This window comes from Phocoena sinus, chromosome 19 (assembly GCF_008692025.1).
Source record: "Phocoena sinus isolate mPhoSin1 chromosome 19, mPhoSin1.pri, whole genome shotgun sequence".
NCBI lineage: Eukaryota > Metazoa > Chordata > Mammalia > Artiodactyla > Phocoenidae > Phocoena > Phocoena sinus.
Window position 1 is genome coordinate 58,945,755 of NC_045781.1, and position 27,906 is coordinate 58,973,660.

Sequence of the window (27,906 nt, forward strand, 5' to 3'; positions counted from 1 at the left end):
CCACAGACAAGACCCCCTGAGGGGCTGGACTCGAGGCCCAAGCTCAAGGTACATGCTCTCTTCCAACTTCTCGGTCCAAACTTCTCAAAACCCGAGATGAAGCCACCCAGCCGGGTCTCTTTGGCTGCACGTCCTGCCCATCACGCCCCGGGGGCCCAGGGCGCCGGCCTCCCCTTGCCTCTTGGGCGCCTGCGGTGGTCTCTGTATAGGGGTCTTGTTTGGGGCTGTCGTGGGTGTGAGGTCACCTCCATTTCACCCTCCCCGGCTCCAGAGGGTATGGGAATGAGGCCTCGGCCTGCCCTCACCCCCAACAGCCTGGGCCTGGCTGCGGGGCGACAGGCTGTGAACCGGAGCCCGCCGCTAGAAAGGGTTGAGCTCCAGGAGACACACAGGCTGCTGCGGGGTGAACTCAGGTGGCGGGGGTCCAGGGGGAGGCAGGAGCATGGCTTTCTCTCTGGTTTCCAAATGTTCTAGGGGGCCACGGTGCTGTTTGTCTAAATTTTAGTTACTGAAACCAAACAGCAGCAAAGTCTCACTGACCAGGGATCCCAGGCCTGGTTCCCCTGCATCCAGTGCCTCGGGCCCCCCTCTCGGCTCCACTTCCTGCCTGGGAACAGGCGGCGCAGGCCGAGGTCTGAGCGCACGACGCATCCCGTGCAGCACCGACGCCCGTTACGGGGGCTTCTCCCAGGCCCGAGAGACAGAACAAGCCGAAAGCTGGGCTTTTTTCCTCGCGGCGGTGGGGGTGGGGAGGGGTGGGGTGGGCTGGTCAAAAAATGAGGCAAGTCCGCCACACAGGTGTGGATGGGCAGCACCTGGGCAGCACCGTGAAGCCTGGGGGCCGGGGCGGCTCTGGCTACCACTGAGCACAGGTGGCTGAGATCAGCTTTACTGGCCGCGACGCCTGTGCCTGCTGCCTGGGGGGGCGGGCGGGGCAGCAGCACGTGGAGGATGCGCGCTCCCCGCGTGGCTTCCTTCGTGTGGCAGGACCTGCCAACGGCCTGCGTCTGGGCGTGAAGAGGGGGTGGGGTGTGCGCGGCGGGGCTCGGACAGGTCACATCTGCACAGACGTGGGGCGAACCACCCAGGGGAGGGGGCACGCGAACAGACGGCCGAGAGGCGGGGCGTGGGCCTGACTGGGCAGGTGGGGAAGCCCGGAAACCCAAGGAAGGACCTGCTCTGAGGAGGCAGGAGAGGTGCCCTCAGGCCTCTAGAGGAAAAGGTCTGGGCTCTGGCCTTGGGTTGGCACCGTGGGGCCGCTGGGGGCCAGGGTTGGAGTCTGGGGAGCCCTCGGGCTGCTGAAGGGGATGGAGGGGGCACTGAACCAGAGAGGGGGCCAGGCGTGCCCCACGTGGGCGGAGCCTGGGTCAGCCGAGGTCGAAGCACGCGGACTGGGTGGGAGCCGCCATGGGGCAGACGGGGAATGACGGGGAGGACAGCGCAGCGGGTCCTGGGCCTGGGGGGCGCCCCCCGCCCGGGCAGGCACTCACCACGGGGATGTGCAGCTTGCTGAGTGGCTTGCCGTCCAAGAGGTAGGAGCCGGTGTAGGTGACGTACTCGGCGTAGCACTGGGGCGCCTGCGGGCTGATGTAGCAGAGGATCTTGCGCTTCTCCTCAATCTTCTTCCTGATCTGCAGGTACTCGAAGTACGGGTTGGACCTGTCGCTGTGGTAAGGCTCGATGTCGTCCAGCTTGATGGCGTCCACGATGGCAGCCAGCGTCTGCTGGATCACCTCCCGCGTCTGACGCGTGGACGTGTGCATCTGCTGGGCCAGCTGCTGGCTGGAGCGCTGGAAGCGGCGTTTGCGCGGGTGCTGGGCCTGGGGGTCATCGTCCTCAGAGCCGCGGCCCTTGGCCCTGGGGGTGGGCGCGGCCGCAGCCTCCTTCTCGGTGGGCGGCGAGCTCTGCTTCTGCTGGTTGGCCAGCATCTGGGCCCGGGTCCTGGTCATGCGCTGGGGGATCTCCTCCACCTTGGGCGCCTTTGGGGCTTCGGCTGTCGGTTTGGGTTCCGGTTCGGGGGCTTCAGGCTGGACGCCGTCCGGAGGCCCCTCGAGCCCGGCACTGTCCTGGGGGCCGGCCCCATCCGCTGCGCGGGCCTGGGCCGAACCGTCCCCGGGGGCGTCGGGAGCACTGTGGGGCGTGGCCGAGGGGTCTGGGCCCTCGGCCTGCTCGTCCCCACTCCCCGGTGGATGCTGCTCTGAGGGGGCCGGCGTGGGCCCAGAGCCAGGGTCGGAGTCCTCGGGGGCCCTCCCCTCCGGCCCGGCCCCGGCCTCCACTGTGGCCTCGGGCAGCGCGACTGGCTTCGGCTCCTCTGGGGGCTCAGGCGCAGGCTCGGTTGTGAGCCGGGCGGCCACCTGGTCAGGAGGCAGCACCAGCTGTTCCTCGGCAGCTGCCACAGAGACATCCCCGCCGCTCGGGAGCGCGGGGGTGTTGTCCAGAGGAACGAGAGGACTCTCTTCCACAGGCTCTGCTTCGACATCGGAAACATCCTTCGTCTGGAGAGGAAGCTCCGGCAGCGAGAAAGGCCCCAGGTCGAGGTCATCCTCGGTGGCGGGGAAGGCACCGGGCCAGGGCACCGGCTCCACCTGGCCGAGGGCAGACAGGTTGTGACCACTTTCCAGGAAGTTATTCTCCAGGGGACCCAGGGCCTCCACCTGAGCCACGGCCGTCACACACGCAGGCTCGGGGGGCGCGTCGGGGGGCGCTTCCGGAAGGGACTTGCAGTTACTGAAGAAGGACTCCAGCCTGGAGGAAGGGGCGAACGCGGCTGGCTCTTCTGAAGCAGAGACCGCGGCCGGGACTGCTTCCCCGGCCTCGTCCTTGACTTCCAGTCCCGGCTCGGGGACCGACAGAGGGTATGAGACGGGCGACACCGGGTAAGGGGGCTCCGGGTGGAGAGACTCGGCAGGGCAGAAATGTTTCGGGGACTCCGGGAATCTCTGTGGGGACTTCAGCAGGAGGTCCGACCCCACGGGCCAGCTGGCGGGGTTTTCGGGGGTGCCCCCGATGAGGCCAGAGGGGAGGCCCTGCTCCACGGTGGCGGGGTGCGCCCACTCGACCGGCTCCTCTGTGATGACGGTGCTGAAAGGGCCCTCGTCCAGGGGCTCCAGGAAGCTGGGCTCCGGGGGGATGATGGCCGCGGTGGCCTGCTGGTCCTCCGTGGCATCCAGGGGAATGCCAAGGTCAGGGGGAAGGGCCCCCTCCATGGACGGGGCCAAGAGCTCGTCTCTGTGTGAAGGGGGGGACTTGGTCGGTAAGCCGGAGAAGGCGCCCTCTGGGGAGGGGGTGATGTTGGCTGCAGCCGCAGGCGGGCAGTGCAAGGCGTCCGCTTTGGGGGAGGGGATGCCATAGTCCGGGGAGTAATACCCCGGAGACAGGCAGGCGAACTTCCCGGTGGGTGCGGGGGGCCCCAGGGCCTTGTCCTCCGGGTGCTGCCCCGGCGAGCTGTAGCTGGGCGCCGCAGGGGCACTCTGCTGTCTAAACAGCTTGTCCCCGAGCCCAAACTCTTCCTCAGGGGTCCTCCGGATGTCCACAGACACCGAGCGGTAAAGGCTCGCGCACAGCGGCCTTGCAGGCGTCTGGCCCGGCGTTTCTGAAGTCCCGCTGGCGGCCACGGAGAACCTGTCGAGGAAGGAGGGCGAGCAGGCGCTGGCGGACGTGCTGGACACGGGCTGGGGGTCTGCGCAGTCGAACATGAGGTCGGGGTAGTCGTCGGCGCTGCAGGACGGGGTCCGGGGCGTGTGCATGGCCTCCTCGTAGCTGGGGCAGGACACCACCGAGGCGGGGGTGGGGACCCCGGTGGGCCGGCCGTGGTCCGGCCTGGGGGAAGCGGGCAAGACCTCTTTCATGTGGGGGCCTGCCAGCCAGTCTCGGGGGTCCACCGCGGGTCCCGGGTGGGGCTTGTTCTCGGCAGCAGGGGCGGCAGGGGCTGACTCCTTGAGCTTCCTGTCCTTCGGGGCAGGGTCCAGCCCCAGCGGCTTCTTCGGCGGGCCATCCAGGCCCTTCTTCCGCCCGTCCTCGGCGGGCCTGGCCTTGTCCTTGAGCTTGGGGTCACCAGACCGGTGGCGCAGCTTCTCCATCTGCTTCATCCTCTCCTTGTGCCGTTTGTGGCGCTCCTCGATCTCCAGGTCCTTCTGGGAGAGCATCCGCTCGAAGCTCGTCATCATCAGGTCCCCGTCGCCCAGGAGCTTCTCCCGCGGCCGGACGTCTTTCTTACCGGGGTCTCTGACCGGGAGGAGCTTGTCGTTCCCGTTGCTCAGCTTTACGGGGTCGCCCTTGTCCTTCTCCAGATTCTCCTTGACCTTCTCCTTCAGCTTGGCCTCGCCAAGCTTCCCGCCCTCGTCCTTGGGCTTGTCTCGGAAGGAGGCGGGAGGGTTGTCCTTGTCCCTGGCCGCGGGCTTGAGCTCCTCCCGGTGGTGCCGCGGGGGCCCGTCCCCGTGCCGGTCCCGGTGCCGCTCCTTCTCGTCCCGCCACCGCTCCCGGTGCTTCTCCCGCCGCCTCTTCTCCTTCAGGAGGCTCACGGTGCTAGAGCCGTAAGGCCTCAGTTCCTTCTCTACCTTCTTGGGAGGTTCTCGTTCAGGATCATTTTTCTCCTTCTTTTCGGTAGAAAACAACTCGATGGTTTTCTCTAACTCGTCCTCTGCGTCGGCCTTGATGCCGCCGTAGGAGAGGCCGTAAGCGTCGGCCTCCAGGACCTCCTTCTCGTACTGGCCGCTGTCCTTCCGGCCGCCCGTGTCCTTGCAGTCGTCGCTCTTCTCCTTCTTCTCGGGCTTGTCCTTCCTGACCCGCTCTCGGTCATGGCTCTTCTTGGAGGAGGACGAGGCGTGCCGGTGCCGCTCCCTCTCCCGCGCCCGCTCCTCCGGGGGCTCCGGGAAGGGCACCTCCAGGAGGGCGCCGAGGCCCGGGTCGTGGCCGCGGTCGGGGAAGCCGTCCGACGACGCGTCGCTGGCCTTGTCGTTGGAGTCCTCGCGCAAGTCCTGCAGCGCCGCCTCCTCCAGCCGCTCCAGCAGGCTCTTCTCCGCGTCGGTGCCCTTGCTGGCCTTCCTCTCGCGGCCCTGCTCCCGGTCCGGCCTCTCCCGGTGCCTGCTCTTGGCCTTGTCCTCCGCAGGGGGCCTCTTCTCCCCCTTCTCGGGGAGCCTCTGCTTGTTCCTCTTGTCCTGAGTGGAGTCCACCGACGTTCGGTCCTTCCTGTCCTTGTATTTTTCCGTGGACTCTCTGTCCTTCTTCTCTTTGTGCTTTTCCAAGGTTTTTTCTTTCTTGTCCTTCCCCCCGTCTGTGGCGCCCTTCTCCTTCTTCTTCTCTCTGATTTCTTTGTCTTTCTGCTTCTCCGCATGTTGCCTGTCGGCCGAGTGCTTCCGGTGCCTGTCGGGGGGGTGCGGCTCCCGCCCGTCCTCCCTCTCGGGGGGGCCATCCCCCCGCCCCTCGCCGGCCTCCCCGACTTTGAATCCGCTCGCCGCGTAGTCATCTCTTTCATCTTCGCTTTCATCAGTGAATATGTCTGCAATGTACCAGCTTTTCTCTTTACCCTTCTTTTCATCTTTTTTTTCAGAGAAGTCCTCGGAGAGAATTCCAGGGAAAGTCTTCTCCCGTTTGTCTTTACCTTGGTCGAGAGATGCTTTTCTCTCTTTGTCTTTGCTGTGCACGTCTTTATGCTTTTCCTTGGCGTCCTTTTTCTCTTTGAAACACTTATCAAGTTCTTTGTCCTTCTGACACTTCTCAAGCATCAGTCTTTCGTTTCTGTCCTTGTCACTGGACTTCTCTTTGTGCTTCTCCAGCTTTAGCCTCTCCTTCCTCTCCTTCTCTCTCGCCGGGTGGTGCCTCTCCCAGGGCTCCAGGCTCTTCCCGAAGTCGCAGTCGGGCCTGTCCTTGAAGACTCCCTCGCAGCCGCACTCCTTCAGGTCCTCCCTGTGCGCCTCCTCGGGCTTTGCACGGCCATCTCTCCGCTCCTTGGCGGCCTCGGGGGGCTCCTTCCTGTCCCGGCCGCCTTCCGCACACTCCCGCCTCCTCCTGTCCTTCTCGCAGAGGTAGCCGGGCACGGCCCTGTGCCTGTCGGCAGCGTGCTCTCTCCTCCGCTCCGAGCCCCGTTCCAGGCAGTCCCTGTCCTTCTTCCGAGAGAAGATGTCCCTGTCCGTGCGCTTCTCCCGGGCCTTGTTCTCCCGCCTCTTCTCCCTACTGTCCTCTTTCACCGTCTCCAGGATCAGCCTGGCCACAGACTCGCTCTTCATGTCCCTGTAGTCTGTCACTGCAGAGTCCCAGCTGTCTTCCCCTTTGAAATCGAAGGATGAATCTGACAAGTCAGAGAACCACCGGTCCTGGTCATCAGAAAGACTAAACTTGGTGTCTTCGTTCTCCAGAAACTGACTTTTGTTACAATATTCATCAAAAGCAGACTCCTCCCTATACACTTTTTTGAGTTTTTCTTTATCTTTATCCTCTTTGAAGGTCTTCTCCCTCTCTTTTGAAATTTTATCCTCTTTAAAGTCATTCTTTTTCTCTAACTTGGAGGGCCTGTCTTTGGACTTCTTCTTTCTTTCCTCCTTGTAGAGCCTCAGCTTTTCCTCTTTTGGAGATTTTTCCTTCAGCAGCTTCTCCTTGTCGGCTTTGCTACACCGGTCCTTCTCCTCCCGGAAGGCCCTGCCCCCGTCCTTGTTCAGCTCCCTGATTCTCTTGAGCGACTTCTCCTCTCTGGAGACCTTGATCATCTCGTCCTTGAAGAGCCACTCCTTCTCCTCCGACTTCATTTTGCTGAGCTTCTCCTCCTTCTTACAGGGGTCTCTCTCGTGTTTCAGGCCTTTCAGCTTGCCCTCAGCCGGCACGTCGTCCAGGAGGATCGCCTTGTCTGCCCTCTGCTTGGAGTCCTCGTACTCGTAGGTGAAGCTCTTCAGCTTCAGCTCCTGGCTGACGGAGCACAGCCCCTTCTCCTTGCTTTTGTGTTTATGTTTCGTCTTGTGTTTCTTGACGACTTTGCCCTCCTTGTCCAGCTTGGGGATGGCGCCGTCCCCGCCAGGATGGAAGGAGTTCTTCCTATCGGGCAGCGTGCCCTGCAGGCCGGCCCTCTTCCTGTGCTCCTGCCTCTTCCTGACCGGCTTCAGTGACTCCACGCTGGAGCCCTCGGAGGAGCCATCAGACTCGCTGCTCAGTCTCGTCCTCGTGGAGTCTGATAAGGAGCTGACCTCGGACCAGGCTGGAGAGGAGATGGTTTTCCAGTTGTCTGTCCGCCAGTGCTTGGCGTGCGGGTCCGCGTGGCTGGGGTTATGCTTCTGGGGGGCGGAGCTGCCGTGGGACGAGGTGGAGGAGGCGGACAGGGAGCTGAACAGGGCAGGGTCCTTCAGCACCAGCGGGGACTCCTTGAGGCAGCCGGGGCTCCCCGCCGAGCCCCCACCGTCCTCGCCGCTCTCCGAAGACTCGCTCTCGGACTCGGAGGAGCAGAACTTGTCGCTCCTCTTCCCAAACCGCACTTCCTTGCCCTTGGTTTCCTTCTTCCGCTTCTTCTTCACTTTCGTTCTCTCCTGCTGCTGCTTGCAGCTGGAAGGCTCCCGTGTCTTGTTGCCAGGCAGCGTCGTGTGAGCCGAGAGTCTCAGCTTCTCCCCGGTCCCCACGGCGACACCGACGTCCTCCTCGTCTGACGTGTCCGACAAGATGCGGTGAGACGCCTTCTTTGGTGCGATCGTGCTGTTTTTAGTGTAACTTTTCACTTCCATTTTGGGTATAGAAATGAAACTATTTGACTTCGTCTCCTTCCTGTAATCCTTTTTCAGCAGGTGTTTGTCGTCCACGGGAGGGATTCTGTCCTGCTCGTCGTCCTCGTCGAACTCATACTCATCCTTGACGGGGGTCACAGTTTTCTGGGGCTCCGGATTCTTAGTCTTGTGCTTCAGACCCTTCTCAAACTCGGAGTCCGTGTTATTGCCGTCGACTGAGCTGGAAGGTGCGAACGATGGGGCGTCGTCCTCCTCCTCGGAGCTCTCTGCGGGGACAGGGGGGAGGAGGTCAGAGGTGCTTCGGGCAGGGGCTGTGGGCACGTGGGGAGGGGAGGGGAAGGCGCCCGCCCAACAAGCGCGTCACCTGGCTTAGTTCAGGTTGAGGCTGGCCCTGGGCAGAGGGGCTACAGAGAGGTCTGCACAGACACGGGGCTGGAGGCCCTGCACGGAAGCCCCCCATCCCGGCTCAGGGGGGGACTCCTCACGGGCCAGAAGCTCCCGTCAGCTGCAGGCATCCAAGGAGGCTGCCGGGAGAGCCCTGCTGACCGCGGTGACGCCACCTGCCCAGCCCACGCCCCCGCAGCACTGACCGGCCGAGCTCTCCTCGCTGGACGTGTAGGTGCCCTTGCCCAGCAGCAGGTTCACCATGGTCGGGGAGCTGGCCACCTTGAGCGGCGTCTCGCCCTTCCTGTTGCTCTGCTGAGGGTTCCCTCCATACCGGAGCAGCAGCTTCACCACCTGCGGAGCAGTGAGAGGCCCGTCAGGGACCCTGAGAAACACTGAGCGGCCACCACGCCGATGCCCAACTGCGGCCCCTTCACAGGGCCTGAGCACGACCAGGCCGAGGGGTGGAGGCTGTTCACGCTGCCCGCGAGGCCTCTCCCACCAAAGACCCACCACTCAAACAGGCTGCTCCTCTCGAGCCGCCGGGCTCCTGCAACTTGGGGGGAAGGCTTTTATGGGGGGGTGGGGGCGGGGGCGTGTTACACAGTAGAGAAGACAAAGACCAAGCTTGTGCAAGCAGGTTTATTGCATGTTTGTTTATTGCAGGAAAGTAAGATCACCTGTCGCTAATCCGTGCCCAGGACCCACTGAACGCAAGGACAGCAGACCTCACTTTACTGCGCTTCAGATGCCGTGTTGTCTGCAGACTGAGGGTCTGTGGCGACCCTGCACCCAGCAAGTCTACTGGCGCCATTTCCCCGACAGCATTTGCTCACTTGGTGTCTGTGTGTCACATTTTGGTAGTTCTCGCGGTATTTCAGACCCTCCACCAGCAAAAAGATCACGACTCCTGGAGCTTCAGGTGACAGTTACATTTTTTAGCAGTAACGTATTTCTTTTCTTTTTCTTTTTTTAAGGCCGCATGGCACAGCATGCAGGATCTTAGTTCTCTAACCAGGGATTGAACCCGTGTCCCCTGCAGTGGAAGCGTGCAGTCTTAACCACTGGACCGCCAGGGAAGTCCCGCAATAATGTATTTCTTAACGAAGGAGTGCAACTTGTTTATAGATACTGCCATTGCACACCAAACGGCAACTGTCCCGTGCAGACAACGTTCAGATGCACCAGGAAACCAAAGAATTCTGTGTGACTCACTCCATCTCGATCCTCGCTTCACTCGGGTGGCCGGTGCGGAACCGACAGCCTCCCCCAGGTGCCTGGCAAACGGGACGGCGGCCTCCACTTCAGCCCGGGCTGCACGCAGGTGTACCTGGGTCTGCATGGCGGGAGCAGGACACTGCTTCCTGGGCAGGCGCTCCCCTGCCCTCCGACAAATCACCACAGTGTTGGACAATCCTGGGGTCAGAGTCAGGGCTCTGGTCCCGTGTCCTTGCTGTCTGCCAGCCGACGAACACCCCAACTGCTTCAGGCCACCACGTTCCCTGGCTACGGCCCCTCCCTCTGAGACCAGCAACACAGGTAAAGTCCCCTCAATGCTGTCCTCCCTCCGGCCGAGAAAGGGTCTCCACCATATGCAGCCCCGAAGGCCACCAGCCCACCCGGACAGTCCTGGGTCATCTCCCATCTCCTGGCCCTCAGCCCTCTCCCCTCTGCAGAGCCCACACCTGAGGCCACGTGTCCATTGTCTCTCACTGCTCCCTAATAACAAGTTTAAAGACAATTACACAAGCGGAGATTCAGGCGGCGGCCCTCTCCCTCCCAGCTCCATCACCTACCAGCCAGCCAGCCTCATTTCACCCATACCCCATACCTGCCCACTGCCCCGGGTATCTTTTTTTTTTTTTAATTTTTGGCTGTGTCGTGTCTGTCTTAGCTGTGGCAGGCGGGACCTTTCCTTGCGGTGCGTGGGCTTCTCTCTCGTTGCGGCGCGTGGGCTTAGTTGCCCCATGGCATGTGGGATCTTAGTTCCTTGACCAGGGATCAAACCTGCATCCCCTGCGTTGGAAGGCGGATTCTTAAGCACTGACCACGAAGGAAGTCCCTGCCTGCCCTGGTTGTTTTTAGCAAATCCCAGATATTTCATAAAGTTTTTCAGCATACTTCTCTAAAACGGCTCTTAAGAAACAGTAACAACGAAAACCCCATAATGCCATCGTCTTCCCTAAAACGTTAACTAATTCCTGACGTCAGCTCTGTAATCAGCACTCGGGTGTCCCAGGTGTCCCGGCACCCTGAGCTCAGAGCACCCCCAATCTCTCCCTGCGCCAACGTGTCATTTCCACACTGGCCACACTGCCGGTTCCCTGACACCTGCCTACAGTGACCAGCGGGGTCGCCATGACAGACCAGATGCACTCAAACAGCTGCCACGTGTCCTCATCACACGCACCATCCCAGCTCTGGCCAGGGGCCTCTTGGACAGTGTGGTGGTGACTGCAGCCAGACCCTCACCTACACGTGCGGCTCCTGCATTGGACCTAAGGGGCCGTGCCCCAGGTGCTCGCGGCTCCTGGGCTGCTCACCCCATGTTGTCTACCCCCGTCCAGGCTGCCGGGTCTGGCAGCAGCACAGGGACGAGGACAGGCAGAGCCCCCCTGCCTCTGGGTATGGCCACTCACCTCCTAATGGCTGACCACACCTGAGTGGCCAGAGCAGGGCCCTGACACACAAGCCGCAGACGGCGAGAGGCCACCCAGGTGCTGACCCAGGGTGAGAAAGCTGGGCTGGAGGGGAGGCGGGGCCTGTCAAAGATTCACTTGCTGGTCACCCCGCACACAGGAAGGACAGAGAAACAGGTGGCTGCGGACCAGTGCACAGTCTAACGGCAGGCCTGCCGTGGGGTCTGCAGGGAGGCGCCCACCTTGTAGTGCCCATTGTTGGCGGCGTCGTGCAAGGGCGTGTCGTCATCCAGGCCCTTGGTGTTCACCTCTGCGCCGGCGGCCAGCAGCTGCTTCGCGACATCGTAGTAGCCCCGGTTACAGGCCTCGTGCAGCGCAGTCCAGCCTGGAAACACACACTCAGCACGTACGTGATTTAACCCTCAGGAAGGTCACTCCCGCTTCTGGGTGGCACTCAGGAAGCGCTAAGGACAGGACAGAGGCCTGGTGGGCACCCCGCCTAGAAATGCCGAGTGGTCTTTACTTGGGCGCCTCTGGGTTGCTCGTGACCTCTAGCGGTTAACCTTACAGACTAAGAATCTGCGAGGGTGACGTGGGCCACCGAGCTGACAAGGGTACAGGATCAATGAACACAGGGTCACAAGGGGCAGCCTCAGCCCAAGTCACCTGTCAACACACAGGGAGGATGTGCCCCGTCTGCAGACAGGGAAGCAGGCAGAGCGTGGCCACGGCCGCAGATCTGGAAGGGCCTCCGTGAGCACGCGCTGAGGCCTCTCGGGGAGCGGCTGCTCACGTCGGCACGCACACAGAGCTGCCCCGTGGACAGTTCCCAGGGCTTTGGAAAAACGCAACTTAGGAAAATCGCTTTTAAAAAAAAAAAAAAAGGTGCTAAACTAGGTTTGGGTCCAACACCCAGGGCCGTGGGAAAACCTAGGATTCCACACAGGAAGGCCTCCTGGTCTCACGAACGCTCCTCTCTCAGTGCACAGCTCTGGACACACAGAAAGAGCAAATCATCCTATGGAAAAGGGGGTCTGCCCCGCGGCCCTCCCTCCGAGCTCTCACCTGCAAAGTCCTTGACGTTGACGTCCGCCCCCTCGCTGATGAGCTCCTTGATACGCCGGGCGTCCCCCCGGATGGCCGCCCGGTGTAGGCGGGTCTCTCCACGCTCATTTCTCTTGTTCACTTTATCTTTGGTTTTTGAGGCAGAATTGGGCGTCCCCTTCTGACACACTGTCGACTGGGAGGGGTGCTTTGGTGTCGTGTCCACTGCAGGCCGAGGAGAGGATGGGGGGAGGTTACTGGGAGGGACCTGCGGGGCTGGGCCACCGTCCCAAAGGAGGGCCTCCCAGGCCCCAGGACCACCTGCCCCCAGGGCTCACCTGGGCTGTTGGCCGACTCCTCGGCCGTCATCTGCATGAGGAGAGCCACCTGCTGGCGCTCCGAGAGCGGGTAGCCGGCGCGGATCCCGGACAGCCCCATGCCGAACAGCAGCCCGGCCTTGCGGGCGACAGGCTCCTTCTTGATCCTCTTCCGCTCGGGACCCTGCTTCTCTGTGAGGCGTGGAGGAGAGAGGGGAGACTTCATGCCACGGAGCCCTCTGACTCCGGGGCCTCACAGCCTGCGGGGGAGGGGAGGGACAGCTGGCAGCACGCACGCTGCCCGTCATCACCTCTTCCGGCAGTAGCTGTGCTGGGGACACGATTCCGACACCTCGTCACCAGCCACTGAAGCCAAGCCTGGCCCCCACCGACCGTCCACCGCTCCAGGTGCCTCCCCAGACCGTGCCCAGCGCGCCAGGCGGCGGGACGGACGACCCCGAGTCCCGGCTCACTCAGGACGGGCCTCGGTCTAGCAACTCCTAGTGTCTGTGGTCCAGGTCCTCCTCCCCACCCCGCCTCCAAAGAGTTCAGATGTAAATGCAAACACAGCTTAGAGACCCGCGGAGAGGTCAAGGCTGGCTGGGCGGTACTGTACCTTTCTTCTTGCTTCTAGGAGCCTCCATCTCATGCCATGGCGCTTCGAGGAGCGAACCAGCCTTGCAGTACCACGGCGTGGACTGAGCTGGAGGCATCTAAAGGCATCAACACAGAGCACTAACGAGATACGGCGCCAGCCCGGCGCCCCTCAGCCTCCTCACGACAAGCATAGGCGCTCCTCTGGCCCCTCACCTAACACCCTGCCGGCCTCAGGCAGAAACACCGCGCCGTGTCTTTCACAGGGGCAGGGGGGGCGGACAGAAGAGACACCCCCCACTCCACGGACCAGGAGCCGAAAGCTCACTTCGCTCCACACTCACCCTCCTACTCACGGGAACTGGGGCTCCGTCGAGTCTCAGACCCCTCCCCTGCTGCCCTGTGCGCTCTGGGGAGCCCGGGGATGGGGGGGCCTAGGTCACGGGTGCAGACCACGGGGAGGGAAGCTGGGTCGCCACGGGGCCCGGGTGTCTGAGGGGCTCTCCCTGCTCTCCGCGTCCCCGGGCTGGGGTGACCTCTCCACTCCCACAACTACAACCCTGGGCTGCTCTCCACCTCAGGCCCCACAAGCGTGTCACGCTTTCCATTTTCTTACAAGGCGTTTTCTGTAAACTGTTATTTCCTTAAAAAGTACCTTAAACTGCTGTGATCTGCTGACAACGGTGATCTGTGCATCTTAGGTGATGACCCCCAAGCACCACAGGCCACCCCGCCAGCAACAACTGGTTTTTAACCAACGCACGAGGCATAGGCCCAAGCAAGGGGGAAATTCAGAAAGGACGCTCCTCAGGGGTGACCAAGGACCCCGCTCGCCTTCCCCGCCCCCAATTCCCCCACGACCCGGCAAAAGCAGTGAGGAAAGGGCGGCACATGGCCCCGGCTCTTCGAGGAGGCCTCTGCACAGGGCACAGCTGGCACCCAGCAGCTTCAAGGAGCCCCGAGAAACGAAGCCACGCTGGGGCAGTGGCCGGACCTGGGCAGGAGCCTGGCTCAGAAGCTCTCCCACAGCTGCGCGCCACACAGATGGGTCTGGGGGGCAGGGCAGGGGGAGGCCGTGTGGCCCTGCCCGCGCCCTGTGACCTGGGCCCTGCTCTGCCCAACCTCCTGGGAAGCACAGCCTGGCCTCAGACAATTGGGGTGTCTGGCCTCTCAGGGGCGGTGGAGACACGAAGCCCCCAGAGAAGAGGACGGAAGCAGAACCTCAGCGAAGCGCGTGACCCCGCGGCCTCCCGCCGGGCTGTGGGTGGCACCCGCTGAGTACACTGGGTCACCTCAGGGTGGAAGCAAGCAGCCCAGCCCCCCTCTCCGCGGCACATGGGTCTTCAGGACAGACGCGCCCGTGATTTAAGATGTCAGAGGAACCCGGCAGAAGGGCCACAGCCACCTCTGTCTTCAAGCGACCGTGCAGGCAGTGGATGCCCAGGACCAGGGAGGGTGCCTCGAGGGTCTTGCCTGCGCTGCTGTTGAGGGGCAGCGAAGGAGCAACTTCTACCCAGAGACTCTGATGTCGGCGGCAGAGCTGGGCCCTGTGGCACCGACCACGGCCTGTGGTCTCAGGAAAGGGCTGGGAGAGCTGTAAGGCTCAGGCACCCCCAGCATGCGTCCACACCTGCCCAGGGGCCCTGCTCACCCCACACGTGGAGGAGAACAGACTAACCCTCTGGTCTCCCCAGGCTTAACACAGGAAAAAACCCCAAATGTAATCCCATCTTCTGAGACGCCAACTTCTCGGTGGTGGAGTGTACTTCTCTACAGGTGCCGCGGCTGCCGGGATCTGGAGAGCCCACGTCTGGCCGGGCTGGGAGTCGCAGGTGGAGCGGCTGCCCACGGAACCCAGGCCACAGAGGAGCGGAGGCCAGGGCGCTGGTGCTGCAGAAGGGCCCTCCTGCCCAGCCACTGCGTCCTGTCGGCAGGGGCCAAGCCAGGGGTCAACCCAGGTGAGACCTGCAGAACGTCCTTCCTGCCCTGCCCTGAGGTGGGCGACGGCCCCACCTGCCAGCGCAGGGATGGGGACACGGCAGAGGAGGTGCCCGGGCAACGGCCCAGCTCCCTCAGCGCTCTGCCAACGTTTTGTTTCTCACATCCAACCGGAAGCAGAACAGAAGTTACACGAAGCCCAGGCGGCGTGTCAAGTTGTAGACTGGAAAACTGGCAGGTCCGTGTGAGTGGCGAGCAAGGCCAAAGGGTGCTGTGGGGGCGCAGGGGCTGGAGCACACCCTGCCCCCTCGTTCCCCGGGGACGCCAGCCGTGCCGTCTTCCCAGGGTAATGGGGGGAAGGCAGTCTCATGAGCCTGGACAGTGCCCTCACCGTGAGGAAAGCAGAGCACAGCCGTGTGACTCGGCCTGTATGTCCATGGCGCCTTGATTCTCACGCTCAATCACCTCGCTGGTCCTCTGTGAAATTGGGGCCACGTTTATCATCTCTTCCTGGGACACGGTCACCCAGCTAGCAGATGCAAGGATCCCCAGCCCCCCAGGCCATCCCTGGGTTTCCCCCTAAATGCTGTTCCTGTCTCCCCCAGAACACGCCTCTGCTCTCCTCCCACAGCCCCCGTGGCCTCTGCTGGGGCTGGGCCTGAGGAGGGCGCAGCCCTGAGGGCCTCTGTTTCAGGACCCAGCACCCAGAGTCCACTCCTCCTGGGGAGTTTCACTCCCCAGCAAAACTGACGGCGTCCAGTGGAGAACTTCCCCGAGTCACGGCGAATCCTGGCAGCAAAGACACAGAGTGAGCTTCTGGGAGAAGATCTCCTCTGGCTTCCGGGACGTGGTCTGCAGACACTCTCCCGGCCGCCTTCTGTGTCCCCTCGGGTGGTCCCGTGGTTCCACACGACGCTCTGCGTGGAGCCCGCACCCTGCGCAGACACCGGCGGCCCCGTGTGCTCCTCCTGGACCCCGGTCGGCAACTCCCCTGCTTCCTTCTGTGCCTCAGCCAAGGCGGCGTCTTTAGGTTCAGTAGCTTCCAGCTCACTCACCCTGCTCATGGTGGACCCGGTAAGCGCTAGAACCCGTCCCCCGCCCGAATGCTTCGTTTCAGCAATCGTTTCTGCTGCCTTATGCTCTGTTTTACATTGTGAAAACCTGCCTGATCTTCTGGACGCTGCTCTGTGTCTGCTCGGGTGCCTTCCTCCTGTGGCGGCCATCTCTGGGTCCAATCCTCGTCTCCGCTCTGGGGCCTAGGAAGGCGCACAGGCCCAGGGAGGGCCAGCCCCATGGGGGCAGGACGGCGTGAGCCTGGGGAGCCCTCTCGGCCCCCAGGCTGGAGGATGGCATCTTCCAGCCGGAGGTGTCGGCGGGCACAGCTGCCCTCAGCCCGTCCACTGCCACCAGAAGCCCCGTGGCTGACAACCAGGGCATACCATGTTGCCGAAAGTGGGAAATCTATGACTCTCCTCAGATGTCACCATTGTCAGGGCTCCACCCTATGGTGGGGAGGGGGCGGAGGAGGTCCTCGGTCTCCCATGAAGTTGCAGGCTCGGCCCACGGCAGGCTGATGGGAGGTGGGTGGTCGGCACTGGGACCTGCTGTCCCAAGAGCGGCCCGTCCCTTGGCCTCAGAGCACACCTCCCACACCACACAGGGCCTGACCTCCTCGATCAGTCACAAACACAAGCTTCTGACCAAGAAGCCGGCCCAGGCACAGTCCACGTATGACAGATACCCCGTCAGGTGACGTGCTGCACGGGGTCCTCCCCGCATTACACTCCGACCCTCCAAGCGCCACTGGACCCACATGGGCACCATCATTCAGGCTGTGGTGACAAACGGCTTCCCTTCTGGTTTCCTGCTCTGTGTCTCCTCCTTTTCCTTTTTAAAAAAATTTCCAGCGTTGCTCTTTTAAAGAAAGAGCGGTCTGTGTGGCCTTCAGCAAGTCCCCGGCCTGAGAGGGACAGGCTGAACCCCCCACGTCTCACTCCCCCGGCAGTGGCTGCTCCAGCTCCAGGTAAGGGCGACCACAGAGCCGTTCCACAGGTGACCGTGATCAGGAGGCCAGAATCTACGGAGGTGAGGTTGGCATAAAGGGCCTGGACAACAGGGGTTCCCAACCACTGACCCCAACTTCCACTACAGCAGTAAATCATACTCCAGACCGCCAGCACCGCATGAACAGCATCACCCACGCCACCGGCCCCAGCCTGCCTGGGGGCCTCCGACCACCCCTCAAGCTCCCCACACCCAAACCCGGGAGTTCACCGGGTGGAGCGGCCACCCTGACCCAGACCAGAGAGAAGAGGGCCAAGCCACGCCCTCTCGACTTGGCCTGGGATGGAGGTGGCCGGCGTCCTACATCAGTCCTGCCCGCTCTGGGGTCCCGAGAGCTCCAGGGTCACAGTGTGGGTGGCATGTGCCCTCCCAACCAGAGACTCACAGCGTGTCACGCCTGGCAGGCGGCCAAGCCCCTGCATGGTCACCCACGTGACCTCCAGCACTTGGCAGGGGGCGTGCTCAGAGCCCAGCACCAGTGAATCCCCGCACACAGGGCAGCCTTGAGCAGGAGTCCCGACAGGCCCTGCCCACCAGGGAAGCTGCGTGCCCGCCGCCTCCGACCCCAAATCCCAGCCCTAGACGGGTGAGCTGCTCACACATCCTCATTGCAGGGCCAGCACAAAGTAGAAGCAAAGAAACGTTGGGAGCTGAGAACAGGCCCCTCTCTGAAGGGCCCTGGGGGCTCCAGGTGGGAGGCGGGAGGGCTGCTGTCAGACTGAGCAAGAAGCCTGCAGGGCTTCATCCACACGGACCTCAGCAGGAGGTGTGCGTACACTTATGTTGCGGGGAAATTAAACACATAAGAAGCAGACAGCAGAGTATAATTTGAAGCAGGTCCTGGTCCCACCAAGACTGGCACCGGGCAGCAGGGCCCCCTCTCCCTGCCTGCAGGTGCCCGCCCGCTGGTGGCCTGAGCTCCAGGGAGGACGCCCCAGCCCTGACTAAGCGCCGCGGGCCTCCTGGGGACCGGGAAACAGGAGGGTGCTCCCAGGGAGCCCGAGGGTCTCTGGGGGATGCTCACCAGCCTCCCCCTCTCAGGGAGCACAGCCGGAGAACTACTGGCCACTTGCAACAGTCCCGTGAGCGCCAGGCTACATCTTCCCAGCAGGGGGCGCTGGAGGGACACGGCAGGAGCCAACAGGCAGGGAGGGGACGTGGGAACACGGGGACCTTCAGCCTCCCTAGCTCGGCGCTCACCAGCGTTGGCACTTCTGTACAAGAGCCTCCCCATCTGCCGTGGGGCAGGCGGGCAGGCGGCACCTGGTGGAAGCGAGGCCTCTCAGAGGAAGAGCTTCACTCTGCCCGGCCAGGCGGCCGCTCATCAGGAAGGGCAGGGAGGGGTCAGTGACCAGGGCTGCAGGCGAGGTGCCCAGTCCTGGCCCGAAGGATGAGACGCTCCCAGTTACTGGAGACCACTTCTGCCACATGACCAAAGCAGGTGTACAAGAAAGCTGCACGGTCAGCCCCTGAACCCCGGGGGCGGCGGGGATGGGCAGGACACAGTCACCCAGTCGAAGGCCCCCCCCTCCTCCCACACTGTGTACTACTGAAAAAGCCGGCACATAAGCGGAGCCATGCAGCTCACAGCCGTGGTGCTGTTCAAGGGTCAATGGTACAGCAAAACTGGCCCCCAAAGGGATAGACACTCCACAGTAAGAGAACAAATGCTGGACTTTCCATGTATTTAGACTTTGTCCCTGCCTGGAAAATCCCACTTGCAAAACGTTCTTCAGTTTCCCACCTGCCTGGCGCCCCGTGCTGAGATGCCAACCGTCCCCCAGGCCTGCTGGAGGCCGCCTTCACGGCCAGCACCCTGCAGACACCCCCGAGGACGCCGCGCCCGCCTGTGCTCGGGCAGGGACATCCCAGAGGACGACACCGACCTGCAGGCCCCCAGCACCCAGGAAGCCGCACCCAACAGCGACGCCACGCCCTCCGGTACCAGAGCTGGCTCGGGCACCCAAGCCTGAGCTGGGCCTGTCTCTTCTGCACCCAGAGCCCGAGGCACAGGGTCCCTGCGAGGACTCCCACCTCCTGTGCCCTCCCCCCAGCCCACCCCCTCCCCTTGCGGAGGACCCCGCGGAGGTCGAGCCGCCTGTCCCGGACCCCAGCCATACCCCAGCCGGCACCACCAACCCCGCCAACCTGCTTCACCAGCCTGCGGGCCCGGGGTGCACCCGCCTGGGGGTCGCCCTGTGCAGGAGGCGTTGTGAGTGAAGACGTTCATTTCAGGCTGTTCCCCCCTGCCATTTCTCCCAATTCTCTCACATTTATGTCATTCCTGTACCTGCCATTTTCCTGAGACCTGACACAAACCCTCACGTGCAGCAAAGCCCCCTGCCCTCCGCCCGATCCTGGCAGGACCTCTGCTCCTTCCCCCGTGGCTGCATCCTGGGGGACCCAGGCCCCCTCGCGGCTCTGTGGATCCACCCCACACCTGCCCCTGGCTTAGGGGGTCTGCAGTCAGATGACCGGCAGGCGGGGAAGGCCCAGGACACCAGGACCAAGAGGAGGAGTGTGAGCCGGCTGGCAAAGGGGCCGGGTTCTTGCCTGGACCCAGCACACGTCCCTGCAGGCAGCTCGGACGGAACCAACCTGAACGCACACGTGCCACGTGGCGGTGAGGGGCACGCCCGCAGCGCACGCGCGGGGGCCTGCGTGCCTCCTGCTCTTTCTCACAGCTCCCTCTGGCCTCCATTTCAAACAACTGGGTTTAATTTATGTGCTTCTGCAGCCCTGAGGGGAAACTCGTTTATCCTCCCATGTGAAGTTCTCCAGAGGCTCTCCTTGAGGGAGAGGAGCCCGTGCTCACACGCACGGGAGGCCCCTGGGCAGGCTGGGGCTGGGGGAACATGGCTTCTGTGCACACGTGCGGGAATCCTCTGCCTGGGAATCTGCCCTGTCAGCTGTGAGTCACCCCCTCCCGGGTCCGTGCGGCAGAACTGGGGCGCCGGGGGCGGGTGGGTACCTGTGTCCGAGTCCTTCTGCTCTCCATTGGCGCCCACAGTGAAGGGCAGCTTCCGCTTGGTCGTTCGCTCTCTCACCTCCTTCCCACCATCAGTGCGGTCCAGCTTTGGGGTCTTGGTTAGAGAAACTTTATCTTTATCCTGGAAAAGAGAGTGACGCTTTCAGATGCTGGCCCCAAGTTAGACTCTCAAAGTCCTTACGTCTAGCAGGACTTCACGTGCCCGGAAAGCAAGTCTCTTATCTGGGCAATGGACACCCCTCCTGCCCACCAGGCTCAGAGGCACCCACGGCCCTACCACCTCGCTGCCTCCTGCCTCGTGTTCCCAGGGATGGACTCAGTAACGGGGAAAACGCACCTTCAGAGGGGCCTGCTGACAGACGGAACCCGCCCTCCACTGGAAACTCTCCCCGTGACCGTGAACGAAGGGGCCCGGCCTCACACCGAACGGGAGAGTATGTCTGCCCTGAGATGCTGGCTCCCCTCCAGCGTGTCGTCCCTCGCCTGCCCGGGGCCTGAGCCACCTCTGGTCACCACAGGCCTGTGACACTGCAGGGCCGTGTTTGGGACGGATCTTGCAGCCGCAGCAGCCCCGGAGCAGAGCCCAGTGCGGGCGACCCAGCCCAGAGCAGGAGCTGGCTAGAGGGCGGCCGGGTGTGGCCATCGCTCCCAGCCCTGCTGACCTGTAAGGACCCGGGAGCCTGAACTCCAGCCTCAACCTGGGAGGTCCAGCCGGGCGTCCGCCTCGCCTGCCACCGTCTGCAGAACCGGGGGAAGCGCCACCTTGGGGGCGGGGGGATCGGGATGTGACACGCCCCGCACAGAAAGGGCAGCACACAGAGCCCTGAGGGTGGGGTGGGGGCGCTCAGCAGAGCCTCAGGCTAACCAGTGCCCCGTCTGCCCGCAGCGCACCGCACCACACGGGCCAGCCAATTTGCGTTGCTGACAGGGAGGATGGCACTGCTACCGCCAGGCGGCCCCTTCTCCAGCAGCAGGCTTCCTTTCTGGAATCCACCCCGGGGAGGCGGAGGCAAACACACGGCCCTCACAGCAGCCCTCACGGCACTGGGGCGTCGGGTGCTCCTGGGAGGGGACGCCCAACCCTGAGCGGCGCGAGTCCTGTCTCCTGGGGCCCTGAGAGTCCTCCACTTGACTGCCACGCCGTGCCCTCCAGTCTCAGCAGGCAACGAGACACCCTTGGGTGACCAAGGAGACCCCGCCACAACACACCGCCAGCTCCGAGGGCACCCGGAGCGCGAAGAGGGACCAGCAGGCAGAGCCCGAGCCTCGGCCGAGCCGGTGCCAGAGGCACCAGGACACAGGCCCGCTTGTCACCACCTGCACGCACCTCCGCCCCGCCTCCCGCCGCCCCTGCCAGGAGAACAGCACCCACCAGTGGAAGCCCCAAACTGTAACAAGCAACCTGCCACCAAAAAAACTCCTGGTCCGGTTGGTTAATCTGATCGACAGACACAAAAAAAGATAACACAAATCACAATAACAACGTATTCAGAAATCCAAGAAATTTAAAAAACCAATGTAATTCACCACGCTAAGAAAATAAAGGAGGTGGTCCAGTGGCTAAGACTCCACACTCCCAATGCAGGGGGCCCAGCTTCGATCCTTGGTCAGGGAACTAGATCCCACATGCCGCAACTAAGAGTTCGCATGCTGCAACTAAAGATCCCGCATGCTGCAACTAAGAGCCAGCGCAGTCAAATGAATAAATATTTTAAAAATGCTTTTTTTTAAAGAAAAAGGATGGAAAATTATGATCATCTCCACAGCTGCAGAAAAGCCCTGAGGTCCTGAGACCAACCCCCAGCACACTGTGGGGAGGGACGTCCCCCACCTGACACAGGTTTGGTGCGGAAGATTGGGTGCCACCGCCGAGAGGGGGTTCAAGGCAGGAATGCCTATACTCACCACATCTACTGAAAAACTAAACCTATTTTTTAATGAGCAAAAGATCTGAACACGCACTTGTCAGAAAAAAATATCCATACAGCCAGTTAACGTTTGGAAAGGTGATCGGCATTGGGAAAATGCAAATTAAAACCAGGAGGCAACACCAGTACTCTCACAAGAATCGCTGACTGGACCGGCAGAGCAGTGGGCCTCGGACGCTGCTTGGGGCCACTCAAGAGTTTCTAACAAAGTCCGGGGAGTGAGTGACGTGCCACACAAACTCACAGTTTTGTTCATAACAGTAAAAGAAAGAAAGAGCAACCGCCCATCAAAAGGCAAATGGGTGCATCCACTCCAGTGCAACCGTAGACGGAACATTCCACAGCTGCGGGAAGATGCCGGCGGGCTGCGCCCCACCGTGACAACACGCCTCAGGGGGGCGGTCTCCTCCACGGTCAGACCAGGCCAGCCCCGCCCCCCTCTTCTTCCTGAGGGATAACAAGGAGTATTTATCTTACGACGCTGTGATTTTACACAGGAGAAAATCCAGAGGAATTTACAATTAAACTCTTCAAATTAGTAAGTGAATGAGAAGCTCAATCACACAGAAAGTGATTGGTTTCTATATACTATAAACCATTAGGAAATCATGCTGAAATATTACATATTTATATCGAAAGACATTAAATACATAGGAATGAATCTAACAAAAGGTGTTCAAGCCCTCTACATAGACAATTACAAACATTACTGAGAGAACAGAAATTAGACTGATAAAAATGCAGGCCCACTTATGGGACACTGTTCAATACTGTTAGCACAGCATATCTCCCCCAACTCATCTCTACATTCAAAGCAATCCAATCAAAACCCAGCAGGCTTTGCGTGGAGATCAACCAGCTTTTTCCAAAATGTACATGGAAACGCAGAGGGTCACAAGTAGCAAGGACAATTCTGAAGAACAACGAAGATGGGCAAATTAAACTGCCAGGTATCAAGACTGTACAATTATAGTCACAATAGGTGGCCCTGGACCCAAGGGCCAAAGGTTCAGAGCAAAGAGCAGAAGCTGAGCCCCACCTGACTGGTGACAAGGGCTCCGCTACAACCCAGCAGGAAAGGACAGTCTTCCCAGTGACAATGACCATGTGGACATCCACAGGGAAGAAAATAAACCTTGACCTTCCCTTACAGCACAAAACTCAAAATGAGTCCAGATGGATCACAGACGGAGAGCTTGCAGAGGACGGTACAGGAGACCAGGAGACGACAGAACAAGGCAAATTAAACTGACATCACCAAGTGTTAGCACGGATGGGTCCGCCTGACCTAGGCTTTGGGGGTGCAGAACTGTGCAGTCACTTTGCCGAACCATTAAACCCTATCTGCTGCCTCCATAGAAAAACCCCAATGTATGTATGTTCACATCACACCTGGACTGGAAAGAACCCAGATATGTATCAGCACAGGAATCGGCAGAGAAGCTGCTTGAACGTCCATCGGAAGGAAGCAGAGATCCCCACCATGAGTCCGCATCCCCTGTGGGTGGGGGCGGGGTGTTACCGTGGGGACTGCTCGCGGGGGAGGGGGTGTCCCGAGAGCCTGGTCTGGATCACCGTGATCCCAGGTTCTAGAAAGGAAATGTGCATTTCTACTTCACTAAAAGTGCTCACAGAAAGCTTTTAGCCCTCAGCCAGAGCAGAGCAGGGCAGACCTCGCTGAGCCTCCCTCACTAGTACCCAGGCACCGTCACAGGGACCAACCACACACACTCCACAGTGTGTTTACTTCCTCAATGCTAACAGGATGTCTAGACGTCAAGTTCAACCTCTATCGGGTTCAACCTCTATCAGTTCAACCTCCGTGTCAGACCGTGGCACACCCTGAAAACTGCTGTGGCCCAGCAACCAGCGTCCCCCACGGACGCTCAGCCAGCTCCCACACACCACGTACAGAGAGAGGAGGGCTGGCTCTTAACCCGCACCCCACACACCTGCCCTGGAACCACCTCGACTATGACTAACTGAGTCTTATCTGTAAATGACCAACAACGACAGAAGCCAGTAGGAGTGAGGACTCTATCAGCCGCCAGAAACAGCACAAACAGGTGGATCTGACTGTCCCGCCTTTGTCTGCTGAGAAGATGACCCTTTCGCAATGGAGCAGCCTCAGCACCTTGTAGACAAGCAGCTGAGCACACACGTGGGTGCCTGTGGGGACCCTGCTCCCCAGGACAGGTGTGCACCTGTCTCCACTGCCCCGCAGCTTCACAGCCAAGGCCGAGGGCCTCCGACTGCCTCCTGCCTTTTCAAGGTGGCTGTCGTTGCGCCAGCTCCTTTGAATTTCCAAACACACTTTGGAAGCAGCTTATCGGTTTCTCCCCAAAAGCCCTCAGGCGCTTGGACCTGCATCGACGGCTCTATGAGACTGGCTTGGGGAGCGCTGGTATCTGAACACTACGGAGCCACCCTTGGCCCGTAGGCCCTGCTCCTCTCCAGCGGCTCAGAACTGCCTGAATTTCCCACAGCAAAGTTCTGCAGGTTTCAGGGTGCACATCTTTCATCAAATTAATCCCTAAACAGTCTGTGTAGCCTTTTTTTTTTTTGCGGTACGCGGGCCTCTCACTGTTGTGGCCTCTCCTGTTGCGGAGCACAGGCTCCGGACGCACAGGCCCAGCGGCCACGGCTCACGGGCCCAGCCGCTCCGCAGCATGTGGGATCCTGCCAGACCAGGGCACGAACCCGTGTCCCCTGCATCGGCAGGCAGACTCTCAACCACTGCGCCACCAGGGAAGCCCCACACATGTGTTTTTAAACTTCCACGCCCGACCACTGGCTAACAGCGCTCAGAAAAGACACTGCACGCTGCTCTGGCCACAGCCTCGCTCCGCAGGCCTCGCACCCCGCCGCTTCCGCGCACACCTCCCGGGCCTCCTCCACAGACGGCCCTGTCGTCTGGGGGAACGCAGCTGCCCTCCCCGCTCCAGTCAGGGTGCTCCTCTCTCTCAAGGCCTGACCTGTCCCTCCCCTGCGAAACCTGCGTGGACACCTGTGGTGTCACACGGCCACGCCCGGGGAGCGTCCAGGGTGGACAGCACTGCCCTGTGGAGGGGATGGGGTCGCAGCGGGTGGCATGTGCTTCAGCCGGCGTCCCGCAGAGAGCGGGGCAGGGCGCGGGGCTGGCTCCTCGGCCAGGCACAGCTTGTTCCTCGGGCCTTTTTCTCTATCTCCCTCTCTGCAATCCCCAGCGCCACTGGGACCGCAGGAGTCCACCTGGGATGGCAATACCCCGACCCCTTCACTGCCACCAGAAGGCCTGTCTGGAGCCCCGAGAGGAGCGCGGGCTCCCAGGGGCTTTGGATCCATGGACCCCTGCCACCCTTCCTGTGAATTCAGCATCTGGACGCGGCCTCCTACTCTCTCCTCAGTAGATTCCTCTGGGATTCTGGGAACCGGCACTCCCAGAGTTTCCCAGCGCTGGGAGGAGCATGGAGCCCGAGGCTTCTTCCCAGACCTGCTCGTAAAACCACGGGACAAAGCAGCAACAAGCCACATCCAGCTTCCACACTGAGGGCTTCTCTGCACGTCCTCCTCCTGGATCAAAGGGGGCCGGGCACAGGCCACAGCACCCCACGCAGAGCACGGGCGAGGCCACCTTTGCAGGTGGGCCCTCCCTCAGGAAGCCTGTGAGTCTGTAACTCCTACAGACCAGCCTGGGGGTCCCTCTAAGAACAGTCTGGAGGGAACACTGGGTGTCACAGCTTGTGGAGCACACAGCACACACCCCCGAGCCCAGGGCACCAGCACATTAACAGGGCACAACGATGCAGATTTACAACCTGCTTTCCTATTCACACTGGCAACAAGCAAACGGGGAGTACAACTACCCAGCAGCGTTTCAAGTCGGGACCACTCGCACAGCTACCGTCAGATTCGGTCTGCCAGCAACCATATGGCAGGAACCCATGGTCCTGAGGCACAGACGGTGGGGCCGAACTGGGGTTCTCTCAGACAGCAATTTCTGTCCACGGACCTAGTGCTTAAAGCTCCACTTTGGCCCCCAAATAACAAACATCCTTAAAAAAAGCCAGACGTGTCCTCCACAGCCACCCAGCACAGCAGTTCCTCCACTGCCGCCCGAAGAGGGTCTCGCGGCACAGACGTCGCCCACTGCAGAGGGACAAGCGACAGTGACACCCCCAGCCCTCCCCCGGGCCCGGACGAGGCCCACGCGGAGTGGTAGGGGAGGACGAGCTCACCTTTTTCCCGGGCTGCTTCTCCACCATGTCGCTGCTCAGGGAACGCTCCTCCTGCTGTGGGGTTCTAGAACACCCACCCTTGGGCATCGTTTCCTCCTCAGCAGGCCTTTATTCACGCCGCCATCGCTTCATCGTCAACCGTCTGCTTAAAAACAGAGGGCACGGGGTTAAGGTCCAGTGACCCCACATGAAACCCAGGTGCCACCTCCAGTCGGTGATGCACGATGCATGGACGCAGCAGCCTTCTGAGGGGGCCGCTCCTGATGCACCGGCCCGGTAGGCAGCCCCGGCAGCGGCACGTCTACCCTCCACGAGGGAGAACAGCAGAACCCCGGGGTGCACGCGGGGCCCTGCTCCGGGGGTCAGGCGCCACACATGCTCGGTGGCAGCACCCTCTGCCCACGGGCAGGGTCACACCTCGAGGTCCAGGGGATCATGCCCACCACCCTCTCGGCCACCTGCCGTCACCTGCAAAACAGCCCCCTGCCCCCACCCCCAACAGAAGGTCAGGATGAGGGCTACTCTGCCACTCAGAAAGCACCCAGCACCCCGAAGTCCCCAACTCCCGCGAGTCAAATGTCCAGAAGGTAGGCAAGTGACGCCGCTGGGGAACGCCCGGAGGATGTCAGGTAGCTGTGGCGCCCACTCCTGCACGTGGGCCTGAGGCCTGGGCCCCTGCATTTCCCAGGACACATGCTGTGGTTATCGTGTTTTCTGTATTTTATGTTTTGGCATCTTCAGTTTGCTTTCTGGGGACAGACCGCCCTCCCACCAGGGCCAGCCCTTTCTTGGCAATGGCCAAGAACCCCCCACAAAACCACCCACCACCCCACCTACCTCTCACACACAAGCCGCCGACTCCCCCGAACATAACGCATCCCAGGTACCACATAACCAGAGACCACCCCACAGCCCGCGGAACTGTCCACTCCGCCCATCGCCTTCCCCATGGAGACCCCAGTGGAGACGCTGGCCGACTCGTCTCTCAATCCTGTCTGCTGCTCCCAACAAGCCCGGTGCTTCCCTGGAGGCCGTGCCGGCACAGCCAGGCGCTCTGCACCTGTGCGTGGAGTCGTCTCTGCCTGTGGCCACACTGACCTGCCCCGCCCCTGCCCGATGTGGACAGCTCTCCCCTCACCCCCCCGTCCTCCTGTGCTTGCTCCACGAATCACATCCGGGGTGCGTGCTGCGCTCAGCAGAGGGAACAGGGAAAAGCGCGTCTGCTCTGTCCTCCTGAAAGCCTTCCTCGCAGACGTCCTCCTCACAGGGTCAGAGAACAGTTCACACAAACCGAATCACACCTCTGGCGCCTTGTCGTGTTGGACGAGGGGTTCTGTAAATAGCTCACCCAGAATTAAACAGCCTCTACTCTGTATGGTTTTGGAAACACGCTGTTCAGAAGCGTTCTGGAGTGGCAGCTCCGACCTGCCCTTCACCAGCCTCTGGAGAACCTGTCTCCTTTTCCACGTTAACGGATCAAAGGTTCCCCGAGTGTCCCCTTGCTTATTCACTGGCCGACACACATCTAACTGTAGTCAGTGGAGGGACCACGCCACCTCCTGACACCGCCTCCGCAGCACACCACAGAGCAGGTGGGTCAGGCTCTGCCTCCACACGTTCCCCGTGGCTGCGGCCGGAAATGATGATTCCTATCTGCGCTTGAAACTGTGAACGCCAAGCTCTCTTCCAGTTTTCCACGACCAAACTGGGCTGTCTCAGCCTGAGGAATGGCATATCAGAGCCTGACTCAGGACAGCTGCTGAATCCCAGGGCTACCTGGGAACTCATCAGCAATGTTTCCACAGAAATTTAAAGATTATCTGGAAGTTAATGTTTTGAAAGCCTCCTGACTGCCTGCTCCCAAGATGGAAACTCAGGCCACGGAGCCGTGGACGCGCAACGCTCGTGCCCCCAGACGCGAATCCCCAAGCGTGTGGAGCCAGGCAGCGCACGCCGGGTGGACCCACGAGTCCCAGACCCAGACCTTGCCGCGTCCAAACCAGGAGGGCGCGTGGACGGCCGGCCCAGGCCTCAAAAGCTGATGTCACCAAGTGCCCCACGGCGGCTCTGGCCTTTCCTGGGAAGCCCTGCA

General features: G+C 61.6%; 1 protein-coding gene across 6 annotated transcripts in view; it reads right to left on the reverse strand.

The window, feature by feature from the left end:
* ANKRD11 (ankyrin repeat domain 11) overlaps positions 1-27,906 on the reverse strand; it is a 168,329-nt gene that overhangs the window by 5,379 nt on the left and 135,044 nt on the right. For 4 of the 6 annotated variants that reach the window (XM_032612287.1, XM_032612285.1, XM_032612282.1 and 1 more), the window contains 7 exons: positions 25,815-25,956; positions 19,652-19,790; positions 12,106-12,276; positions 11,789-11,992; positions 10,966-11,108; positions 8,291-8,438; positions 1,491-7,966 (listed from right to left, as the gene is read on the reverse strand). In XM_032612287.1, coding sequence (XP_032468178.1) covers positions 1,491-7,966; positions 8,291-8,438; positions 10,966-11,108; positions 11,789-11,992; positions 12,106-12,276; positions 19,652-19,790; positions 25,815-25,901 — 7,368 coding nt within the window. In that variant the 5' untranslated portion in view covers positions 25,902-25,956. Of the gene's footprint in view, positions 1-1,490; positions 7,967-8,290; positions 8,439-10,965; positions 11,109-11,788; positions 11,993-12,105; positions 12,277-12,700; positions 12,798-19,651; positions 19,791-25,814; positions 25,960-27,906 lie in introns of all 6 variants that reach the window. The other 2 variants (XM_032612288.1, XM_032612283.1) reach the window with 2 other exon arrangements.